The sequence below is a fragment of the Chamaea fasciata genome, unplaced genomic scaffold (assembly GCF_029207755.1).
Source record: "Chamaea fasciata isolate MVZ Bird 193981 ecotype frontalis unplaced genomic scaffold, bChaFas1.0.hap1 SCAF_17, whole genome shotgun sequence".
Lineage (NCBI taxonomy): Eukaryota > Metazoa > Chordata > Aves > Passeriformes > Sylviidae > Chamaea > Chamaea fasciata.
The window spans coordinates 13,295,155-13,306,661 of NW_027094102.1; the positions used below are offsets into that span (position 1 = coordinate 13,295,155).

An 11,507-nucleotide genomic window follows, 5' to 3' on the forward strand; every position below is an offset into this window, starting at 1 on the left:
TTTAGTACTATGACACTATGAAAATTTACAGTACGGTTTATTGATTCTGTGTTAAGATTCAGCACCAATCTGGTGTCTGAACTCTCTCAGAGCTATTTTTGCCTAATTAAGCAGTACCAGCATGCCCTGACCCCCATCTGTGCACAAGGCACCCATGGCTGTACAAGCAGGAGCAGGGCTCGTGTTGGCCTGTCAGCCCTGGGACTCTGTGACTGGTTGCTCTGCTTCATGACAGCCTAACTAAAATAAGCCTGTTATGTAAAAGCAAAATAACCTTTATCTTAAAACTTCATTCTGGGTCTTGGACATAGCTCAGTGACATGATCTGCAGAACAACACACCAACCATTCCCACCGGTGTTTGAAGAGGAAACTGAAGGAAAAATTCAAATCCAAGACACTCACTGTTATAGTATCTTTAATTTATCTTGTGTTTTACAGAAGTCTGAACGGATTAAAAAGCACCTCCTTTCCCACCACGCTCCTTACAGTTGGTAAAATATATTCAATGAGCAAATGTATGTGAACAGCTTGAGGATCTGCATCTTGCAAGGATTTCACAGACCAATCAATCAAAAGCCAAATTTCTCGTCGTTTTTACAACCTTGCTTTAATACAATGGTAAATCCACTCGGATCGCAAACCTGTCCAGTCCCATCTCCCCAGAACACTTTGCCAACTCCAGTGTTGATTAGCAAACCTAGTTAGCTTTGGCACGGAGCTGTGCTCTCTTGCCTGTGACAGCCTGGAAGCCTGTTTTGATGCTGGCCACGGAGCAGCGGGAGTGGCAGGTCTCACACTGCAGGAAGTATAACCGGGTGTCCTTCTGCAGGATGGTGTCGGGGGAGCGGCACGTGTGGCAGGTGACGTACTCCTCTGCAAGGAACACACGGGCAGTTAAGCCAGCAGGTGCTGCTGCTGCTGCTGCACAGCTGTCTGCAAAAGCTCTCCAACACACCCACCAGCCCAGAGGGGCAGGTTATGGGAACCTAAAAACTGCCCCTGGTTAACAAAGAGGAGGTTTGGCGTGGTACGTTACACACTGACACTGTTTTAAAGTTAATAACCAGTACAGAGCTCCCACTGGGGTTCCCTGAGCTGCTCTGCTGAGGCAGCACTGCCAGGTGTCAGCAGCTCTGGTACTGACACAGCACCAAAGCAGGAGCTTTGTGACTCATAATCTGAGTCCTCTGACCAGCTGTGGCACACAAACACTGCATCTGTCAACTCAGGGGTACACAGACTGCAAAATTAACAATTACTGCTGTTTTCCACTGTCCTCATCAAAGCCCAGATATGAAGCTCAGATGAAAACAAGCAGTTCTCAAATGCTCTGTTTTCCTTGGCATGTTTTAGTGCAGGACAGAGTACAGCCCATGGTCTAACCATGGCAGAACCACCTGTATTTACATTATTTCATGATAAAGGAAATTGTGGCTCCTCAGCCTCTTCCATGGTGGGCACACCCCTGGGCCACACATGGGCCCCTGGGCATCACAAGGGGCCTGAGAGAAACCTGCAGTGGGAAAGGGAGTTCTACTTACTGATATATCTTCTCAAGACATTTTCTATCTGTTTTTGCTGGAATCTTCCTTTGATTACCAGTTGGTTGTTACCATCTATTGAACCACTAATTGAAAAGAGAAAATAAATTATTTGATTTGCAGGTGTGAAGCGTTAAAACAGATCAGGAACATGAAGCAAGATAAGGATGTGTCTCTCAAGAAGAGCACAGCCACAATTGTGTTGCAGGGAAAAAAAAAACAAAACACAAAATTCTGAGGTACTTAGAACTACTTCCTACAGAAGTTTTGCCCAGGTACATCAGGGGAGTGAACAAGACCATTCCCTTGGACTTGGGAGTTTCCCCTCTGTACCTCCTCACTAAAATGTTCTCTCCTCAATCACCCAGCACAGCACTGAAGTGAAGGGAACAAAAGCCTCATGTTCCAGCACATCTATACAGATCTAACCCCAAAAATGTTCTATTTGACCAGTATCAACCCTAAGCACACCCACAGCCCAGCAGCCTTACCTTGTACCCAATTCTGCCAACAAAAATGCCAGGAGATGTTTTGGCTGACGATGTAATCTGAAAATAAAGTAAGGTAATGTTTAACCTTCCCCCTTCAGAGAAATTTGGTATTTATACAGGACTGGCAGGGTAAATCCAACTTTTAAGTCAGAAAATTTCAAAGGGAGCAGTGCCAGGGGTCTGCACCAAAGACCACACACACAATTACTGAGGACACAAGAAACCTGAATAGTCCACACAAAAAAATCTCCCACTATCCCCAACTCAAGATTACAGCAACTAGTGAATAGAAATTTTCTATTAAAGATTTTTCATTCTTACTGTCCCATCCCCTGAAAAAACATTAGTAGCCACCATTAAAAACTCCCCTTAGTGCACAACCCAGATCCTCAGCAGGGTTTCACCAGGCTTGTTTTCTGGCACACTTCTGATACCCATCAGATCTGCATTCCCAGATGTGATCACAAAGAACAGAGCTGCCTTCACAAGACATAATTATGACATAGATATCACTGCAGAAAACAGTGGGAAAACACTATTGGAGTCCGTATCATTTACCGAGAGAACAGTATTTGTAGTCAGCTCAAATCAGAAAGAACTTTTCCCACCCTTCTCCTCAAGGCTTGAACACAAATGTCACTGGTGACCCAACCTAACAGAAGCCAATGAACTCACCAAGTTTCTGCCCATGTACCATTTTCCCAATTTAAGTATAAAATTAGAAATAATCTCAATAAATCATGTTCAGAAATATCTTCTCACAGAGAAATGTAACGAGCTCTCTGACTGAAATAGCTTCCACTCCTGGTGTGCCACAGTCACTTGCCAGAAAACTCTGCCTTCAACACAGGAGCACAGAGCAGTGCATCCATCTGCTATCCCTGGGAAATCCAAAGGGGAAACTTACAATTTGCAGATATCTGTGAAGTTGACAAAAGACGTTTTCTTGGTCCCTACTCTCACAACCTGCGGGGGCTTCATGACAAATTTCCGCTTCTCTCCAGCCACCATATCCGGGTTCTTTTCCCGCATGATGTTAAAAACTCTGTTGAGCAACTGCAAAACAAGGCATTCCCACCCACATGAGCATTTCCCACTTCTCAAAGTGCCTCACCTCTAAAAGCCACCTGAAACAGCATTCACAGTGAGTATCAGACTACCCTTGCCTGAGAGCATTTCCCCACCAGCTTCAGAACACACCGAAAACGTTCTGATAAATGCCAAATCCCAACATTGTTTCCCCAAGGGTTTGCTCTGCCCATGACACAGGTGTTTGAACTATGACAAATACTGCCCCATGTGAAAATTACTGTGAGAGAAGACATGTCTTGTTAGCTTGTGCTCATGAGCTTCTGACTACAAGTCCTTCACTTTGAAGTTTGAAATAGGAAATATGAGCATAAGGCTCCACTGATGCAGAGGAACATGGAAAAGATGCTTGAAACGTCTCTGGTACATTACCTCATCATATGTGTAGTCCCTTTCTGAGCCTGCCCACGCAGGTCCTGACTGAAGGCTAAAAGAAATTCCATCATCTTTTTTGCTATCTTCATCCTCAAATGCTGTAAAGAAAGTTTTTGGGGATTCATTAAGAGACAGTCTTAAACCTCACACTTACATGATTTCTAAAAGGTACACAGGAGAAAATTCCACTGAGATATGGACTCAAGTCTTCTCTGTCAACAAGGGACATCAGCACTCATGGGAAATTTATACAGTGCTTTTACAGAACATTTTTCTGATAAATTTTGGAACAAAAAAAGGCATTAGAACAGAACTTATTCACATTCAAGGTGGACTACATTTCACTTTTGACATCTCCCTGAGCTAGGTTACACTTCTACCTTCATCCTTCTCCATTATCTCATCTTCATCTGGGAACTTCACATTCTTCTTTTTCTTCTTTTTATTACCCAGCATGATATCAAGGTCATCTTCAGGTTCTACTGTCTCTGGCACATCTCCTTCAATTTTCAATTCCTGCAAAGTAAGATTGTAGTTTATCCAGTGTTAACCACAGCCCTCCACTGCACAGCATCAGAAATAACACCAGCTGCACACTACAGAGGTGAATCCTGGTGATATCCACCACAGCCCTGAAACCCAACAGGTCAGAATGCAATTCCAGCATGTTCAAGAGAGCCCTATACCCTGCACTACTGCCACGAGCAGGGACAGATTTGCACCTTCTGGCTTAACTTGTGGCTAGCCAGGAACAAGGTCAGGCTGCACTTAGAGGCAGCAGCCATCTGAGGACAGGAGGGAAAAAAACACCTCTGGTGGCGGCAGCAACGGAAGGCAAAGCTGCGCTACTCTAATTTAGTTATCACAATTCTGCACACTGAAAGAACACAGAGCAAGTATTTTGCCTTCTGAGGGAGATCAGAGGAACACTTTCTTCCCCAAAAGGCAGAATCTGTTAGAGGACATTTATGCATAACATAACATTTCCCTATCCTCCTGCTCTCTGGGCTTGCCAGTTACACTGACATGTGATACAAAAACACTACTTGGAATAAAACCTGAGAAGAGTAAAAATATCTTGTACACCTTCTGGAACACAGCACAGTAGCCAATCCTTTCCAAAGAAAACACCAGAATGAAAACACATTTCTTGGCAGATATGTGCACTTTATTTGAAGTGCTGGCCTTCAGACGGCTGTTCTGTGTGTGGCTTCTGACATCCAGTTACCTCTCTAACACCAAAGGACAATTTACCTTGAGGTTAATCAGCCCTCCCTACAGACTGGTGAATTATTTGTTCCTTGTGCAGAGCAGGCAGGTTTTTCCACTTCTGGACAAAAAGCTCAGGCAGGAGCAAAATGTTCATCAAAAAAATGAAAGACATGTAAAGTTTAGTTATGAACTGCACCAAGACACAGTGACAGACTTGAGACAACTCCTGCACTGCCAGTCACAAGAAAATGGAAGGAAGAGAGTTTTCAGCCACAGTCAAGTAATGTAAACAAACCTTTACACCTTCTTCTGCTTCATCTATATCAAATATCTTTTTTGTTTTTTTCTTTTTTTTCTTTTGATTGAAGAAGTTTAAGTCATCCAAGTCATCTGTTGTATCTAAAAAAAACAAAAACAAAGGACTGCCTAAAGAAGTGTAACTGTAGAAACAGTCCAGACATTAAAGTTTCTAATTTACATTTCAAACATTACAGTAAGACACGAGCAACGATCTGTAACCCCTGTGGATATGCTTCAGGTTTGAAGAGATCATCCTCCTCTGCTCCCAAACACTGTTTTAGTTTCTGCATCTTCTGTGTCATTTGATTCTTTAAGTGTTCAATCTATCTTTCTGCTGTACAAGATAAATCAGTCACTTCTGTCATTAGAGATGCTTGGACAAAAAATGAGAAGTGCAGGAGGAAGGTACAGTTTCTTTGGTCTGTAGCAGGAGCCAATTTTATCAACAAACTGGATTTAAGTTAATGGCACTCTCTGAATTAGGTAATCTTGAAATGACATTGGCCTCAATTTAAAAAGCAAGCTTTTATACAAAATCACACTTACTTCCTGAAAGATTCCAAAGAACACTCGGGTTATCACATTCAGAATTGTCCAAAAACTAGAAACTCCTTTAACCATGTTTCTATTATTCACAGTATTGCTTAATTGTTCAAATGAAAAAGAGCCATAATTGTGGAATTATTGCAACAACTGCACATGGAAGATTTAAAACTTCACACTATTTTAGAGAATCTCTTCTCAGTGCTTTACACAAAGGACTGTTTGAGTTAGAAAACCGGAAATTACATAAGCCCCTGGGAGCTTGGTGATGTCTGTGAACATGATTCCAAGCAGGAGGGCAACCTGCCCTCCAAACAGGCAGCAGAGATTACTCACAAATCTCTGAACAAACCAAGGCTCTGGCGTACTTATTATACTCTGGGATGCCAAACTCCTGAAACTGGGCTTGGAGTCTCAAAACAGCACCTTTGAGAGTTTATCTGCATGGATTCACTTTACCTTTCTTCCTGCTGTCTTCTTCATCTGCTTCAACATCTTTGTCTTCTGTTGGCTCTGGTTCAACTTCCTTTGTTTCTGATTGCTGAGTCTCTTCCGTTTGTATGTCTCCTCCTCCTTCCTCATCCAGCATGAAGGGCTTCTTCTTTTTCTTCTTCTTCTTGCTCATAGTAGGATCGAAAATCATCTGTAAAAGTCAAGAGCTCCTTAGCAGCTCAATAATCACCCCCCATTTATTATTTATAACACTTTTCCCAAACTGCTCCTCCGCTTCAACCTCAACTGTGTCAAGTACAAGGGAAAACTGACGGAGTTCACAGCATCTGCTACTTTTCCTGTAGTCCAAGTTTCCTGCCACCTCTTTTTTAGTGCAGCTGAAAATATGTTAAAGCTGTGACTCTCTGACAGACTGGCTACCATCTCTATTTTATGACCATTATGGACTCCAATTCTGGAGTATTAAATACAGCACCACTCAACACATGGTCTCATCACAGATCATTTCCAACTGTGAGACACATTAATTCCCACATTTATTCAAGACAAGATTTGCAAACAACTCTCTTGACAAGAACAGTCTGGATGAGGAGGAAACCTAGAAGGGGCTGGTGATACAGCAAGACCTGCATCAGCACTGAACACTGTGAAATGGCAAAGGTCTCATCCTCCTCCCTCCTCAGACTGAGAAACTGAACCTCAGTCACCAAGTGATTAAAAGCTGTTAATGAGCTCTTTAGCCAGCAAAGCAGCTTAATTCACCTTGTCTGGCTGTGAAGAAAGCACTAACCCCAGACTCACTTTTAACCTATTCATCATCTGCAGACCTAAGGGATTTTTTCCAACAGAGTAAAGCCTTTTCTTTCACTTCAGACACAAGTTGACATCCCAGCTGTTGGTCAGTTTGTTACACACATCTGCCTGGACTGTCACACCACGCTATATATTAAATACAACAATTTTAGACACTTTCTGCAGTGTTTCTTTCTTATCCAGTAATGGAAGAATGCTCACAGAGCTCTACTTCACCGCCACGAACACCCTCACTCAGGAAAGAACCAGCACTTCACCAAGGAGCAGTTCTCCCACTTCTTGCCCAGCTACCCCCTGAAGTCTGGTGGCTTCCCTCTTCCCACAGCACAACCTTTCCTTGCACTTCTAATTCTCCTACACGTGTTGCTGTTGTGATATTCTTCCCATTTGCTGAAACACACACGTTTCATATAGGCTCTACTAAAGGCATCAAACTGCTCATGTGGGTGTCTGAGGCACAACACCCCCAAAGCCTGCACACACATGGGGGCCACTGAGGCTTTCAGGCTGCTCCAGTGGGTCTTTAGTTGCACAGGCTGTGCTGCAATGATCTTCAGGAGTTCGGTCACAAGGCTTTCCTCTGCTGCTTCCTTAGAGAGTGGTGTGAATCACAGAAATCACAGCATGTCCACCTGGCTCCACATCTGCCTCCTCCTGGGACAGCAGGAGAGCTCCTGCCTGGGCACCCTGCACAGCCTCGGCATCAGGCACAGGTGGCTGACTCATTGCCATCAAGATGCTCTGCAAGACTCTGAAGAGGTTTTTATTGTCTCATGCCAAACAAACCAAAGATCATGCCTTGATCAGATATAACAGTTTCCAAGAAGGAACCAGCCCACCCAAATCACTCTTTTTGTGAGGGAAAAGCCATCTGAACCACCATAAAGGATCTCTTGTGTCTACAGAGACTGAGCGTCTGCAGCCAAACCACACTGAACTGAAGACAGGACTAGGAGCCATGAGCAGGGCCAGCCCAGCCAGGCAGGGCAGGCCGGGCTTGTGCACACCCAACACCTACTCAGAACATGTCACACGCCACAACCTGAGGAGGAGGAGGCCTAAGCTTGAACTATTTTGCTCACCAAGGGCTTCAACAAGCACTCAGCGGGAGCCTTAGGTCACGTTTACTTTAATAAGTCAGGACATAAATGAAGCAGCCTGATAACCCAGCTGGTCACGTTCTGGCTGTCTAAGGCAGGTGTTTCCAAACTTTCTTCACTCCTTTTCTCTGCTCAGCACATTGGCTTCGTCTGAATTTTATGATACCATTTAGTGGTGACAAACTACAAAGTTGCAGATTTTCTACTAAAGGAACCACACCCCCAGCACAAACAGAACAAACCTGGATGCTTTTCCTGTGTGAAAAAAAAATGATGAATTCCCATCCTGTTCCTGCTCTCGGAGCCAAATTCCCATATGGGGTTTTCTCCTCTGCAGACCACATGGTTCCTTCTCATACCCATCTCCACATACCTGCTCCTTACTTCCAGTGCCTACACAGTCAAAATCCCAACTTACAGAAAATCTGCACATGAACAAACAGAGGGGGAAAACAGAAGCAAAGTTTCACAGATCAAATGCAACTCAAGACTGAAGCCAATAATTCTCTGAACTGCTGTGACAGTGGCAAAGGGCAGGGATTCCACCAGAAGTCACAAATAAACCCCATTTCTTTAGCCTGAATAAACACAGGCATGTCTAAGAAGCAGACATCAGCCCTGCCCGGATCAAGCCAGGTGTCCTTACACGACACTGACTCATGTCTAGGGTGAGAGGCAAAATTATTAAGACCAAGCAGCACTTAAAATTTTCTGGCTGCTCGAAACACAGCACTCTCTACTGTTATTGCCTGAAGCTACACAAAACTGCAGGATTCAAAGAACTTTAGGATCTTCAGTGGGATTATGTACCTTGTAAGATTTTTAATAAACCGAACAAGCATTAACAGAGCACGTCCCCCCCCCCAAACTGTGCCTGTGCTGCCCCTGCTGTGCCCCACCCCTGGGCAGCACTCAGGGATGTTCCCAGCAACGAGTTTCATTCACACACAACCCTGAAAACTTTAAGCCACAGCTCAGCACAATGAACTTCTTACCACCTATCCCAGTTTCCCGTGTTAATTTGTCTTCATGTGTCTTCACACTCCTCAGCTTCACAGGCTTTAAAAAGTTTCACCAATTTAACAGCAATATCAAAGTACTTGGCTCCCAGCAACCAGAGACACACAAGTTCTGGAAGGAACCTGCACTCACTGCACAGGAGCCCGAAGAGCAACGCCAGCTCAGCTGTGTTATCTGCCATCCTCTTTATTCTCTGCCACATAAAGCAGTGCAGAGGTGGAATTTCACTACGGATCCCAGGAATCACCTCAATATCAAATTAATCCACTATGCAAGAAAACCAGTTTTACTGATACAAACTAAATACAAACCAGGACACTCCAGGAACTGCTGCATGGCCCTGTGATCACCTGAGCCAGACAGCACCTGATGCAGGCATCCCTGAGTGCAGAGAACAGCCCAGACAGGAGAACTGCAGCTCCCATGACACATTTAGGCACAAAAATGCAACGTTTTCATTCTAAATGTTAAAGCAGCTGAGTAAGTCAGTCACAGCTACCACTAAATTAAGTCGTAATTATACCATTCTCCCTCATGACGTAGGACAAGCCTGTCTCCAAGGCTTGAGTGATCACTTTGCTCTGAAGGAAACAAGCCACACAGGTATTTTAAACAACACCAGAGAGAAGTCACAAGGCCAGAAGCAGCCACCCTTTGGATCCAGCCAGAGCAGCTTCCCACGGGCTACACCAGGCTGATGAGCACCTCGCACACGGAAAACTTTCCTTTTCCCCATGAGAACAATGGAAATGAGGCCAGTAAAGCTCCTAACACAGGGCATTTAAAACAGCTGAAAATTTTCTCAGATGTATCAACTTCCCTAGTACTGTGCCTGGACAAACACCACCGTATCTGGAAAACGTGCAGTTATCATTTGTTCAGATGTTCCTACTCGGCCCTCAAGGTTAAAACCCGAGATATAAAAGCTCTCAACCGCCGCGCTTCGCTACAGAGGGCAGAACGCGATGGGGAAGCGCTGGCGGTGCCATCTGCCTCCCTCTCCGGCTTCTCGGTGCCAGGGGCGGCCGCCGGCAGCACACCGGGAGCTCCAGGCCTGCCCAGGGCTGCCGGCACCAGCACACACCCGCGGGCCGGGCGGGGCTCCAGGCACGGCGCCGGCCCCGCGTCCGGCCCGGCCCGAGTCCCCCGCGCTGCCTCAGCCCCGGCCCGGCGGGACCCCCGCCCGGCCCCGGCCCCGCGCAGGGCGGAGGCCGCGCTCGCCGCAGGCCTCAGGCCCGGCGCCCACATGGCGGCGGCCCCGGTGCGGCGCGGCCCCCGGGCGCGGCTGTCCCGCGGGTGGCGGCGGCGGCGGCGGCGGGTCTCACCTCGTCGCCGGACATGTCTGCGGCCGGGGCCGCGGCCGGGGCGCCGGGGTCGCTGGGTGCCGCGGGGTCACTCCGTGCTCGGCTCTTGCATCAGCGCCGCGCGCCCGCCCCGCCCCGCCCCGCGCCTGCGCGCGCCCGTCGCGCCGCCTCGCGCGACTTGCGGCGCTCCCGCGCTGCGCACGCGCCGGGCGGCGGCGGGAGCGCTGAGGGCAGCGCCCGGGGGCGGGGAGGGGACGGGAAATGCCGCCCCGGGATCGCCGTGTTCGCGCCGCCCCGCCACCCCAGCACCGACCGGGCTGGAGGCGACCCTGGTGCGGCTTCTGGTCAAAACTCCCCTCGCCGGCAGGGCCACCCCAGGGCACATCGCACGGGATTGCGTCCAGACGGTTCTCGAGTATCTGCAGCGAAGGAGACTCCACAGCCTCCCTGGGCAGTCTGTTCAGGGCTCGGTCACTGCACAGGAAAGAATTTCTTCCTCATCTTGAGGTGGAACTTCCTGGGCATCGGGTCCTGCCCATTCCTCTGGTGCCATTGCTGGGCCCCAGGGAGCAGAGCCTGGGCCCTGCTCGGAGCCCTCCCTGCAGGCAGGGACAGACAGGGCTGAGGGCCCCTCTCAGCTGAGGCTCCAGGCTGAACAGCCCCAGCTCCCTCAGCCTTTCCTGGGCACGGAGATGCTCCAACCCCCTCATCAGCTCTGCAGCCTCTGCTGGCCCTGCTCCAGGAGCTCCCTGTCCCTGCTGTGCTGAGGAGCCAGAGCTGGACACAGCACTCGAGATGTGGCTCCAGGGCTGAGGAGAGGGGCTGCAATCCCTCCCTGACCTGCTGGTAATGCTTCTCCCAGTGCTTTCCAGGATCCGGTGGCCACCTTGGCTACAAGGATACACTGCTGGCTTGTGGAGAGTTTCTTGTCCACCCCCAGGTCCTTCTCCACAAAGCTGCTTCCCAGCAGGTTGGCCCCAGCCTGTGCAGTGCCTGGGGCTGTTCCTCCCCAGGTGCAGGACCCTGCAGTGGCCCTTGCTGAGTTTCAGAAGGTTCCTCTCTGCCCATGTCTCCAGCCTGCTGAGATCCCTCTGAGGGGAAGCACAGTGACCCTGATGGGGCGGCATCAACCACCTCATCCAGATCATTGATGAACAAGTTCAACAATGGTGGGCCCAGAGTGAACCCTGGAGGACACCGCTAATGACAGGCCTCCAGCTGTGCCACTGTTCTCTCTGACCGGCTTGATGGTGGGATGTTGGTA

General features: G+C 47.9%; 1 protein-coding gene across 1 annotated transcript; it reads right to left on the bottom strand.

Moving 5' to 3' along the window:
* Positions 1 to 400: 400 nt before the first annotated feature.
* On the bottom strand, positions 401 to 10,394 carry EIF2S2 (eukaryotic translation initiation factor 2 subunit beta). The gene is made up of 9 exons (XM_066198650.1): positions 10,265 to 10,394; positions 6,013 to 6,196; positions 5,006 to 5,109; positions 3,879 to 4,014; positions 3,496 to 3,596; positions 2,942 to 3,090; positions 2,035 to 2,091; positions 1,544 to 1,629; positions 401 to 875 (listed from the first exon to the last, which is right to left on the bottom strand). The coding sequence occupies exons 1-9, from the start codon at positions 10,277 to 10,279 to the stop codon at positions 700 to 702; spliced, it is 1,008 nt and encodes a 335-aa protein (XP_066054747.1). The 5' UTR covers positions 10,280 to 10,394; the 3' UTR covers positions 401 to 699.
* Between the last annotated feature and the right edge of the window lie 1,113 nt (positions 10,395 to 11,507).

Bases quoted from the DNA above. Each gene is read 5' to 3' on its own strand.
- EIF2S2 (XM_066198650.1), bottom strand. The intron at 5,110-6,012 runs GTAAAGTGAATC...TGTTTTTTTTAG, and splicing joins AGAAGACAGCAGGAAGAAAG to ATACAACAGATGACTTGGAT. The intron at 4,015-5,005 runs GTTTGTTTACAT...CTTACTTTGCAG, and splicing joins AAGCAGAAGAAGGTGTAAAG to GAATTGAAAATTGAAGGAGA.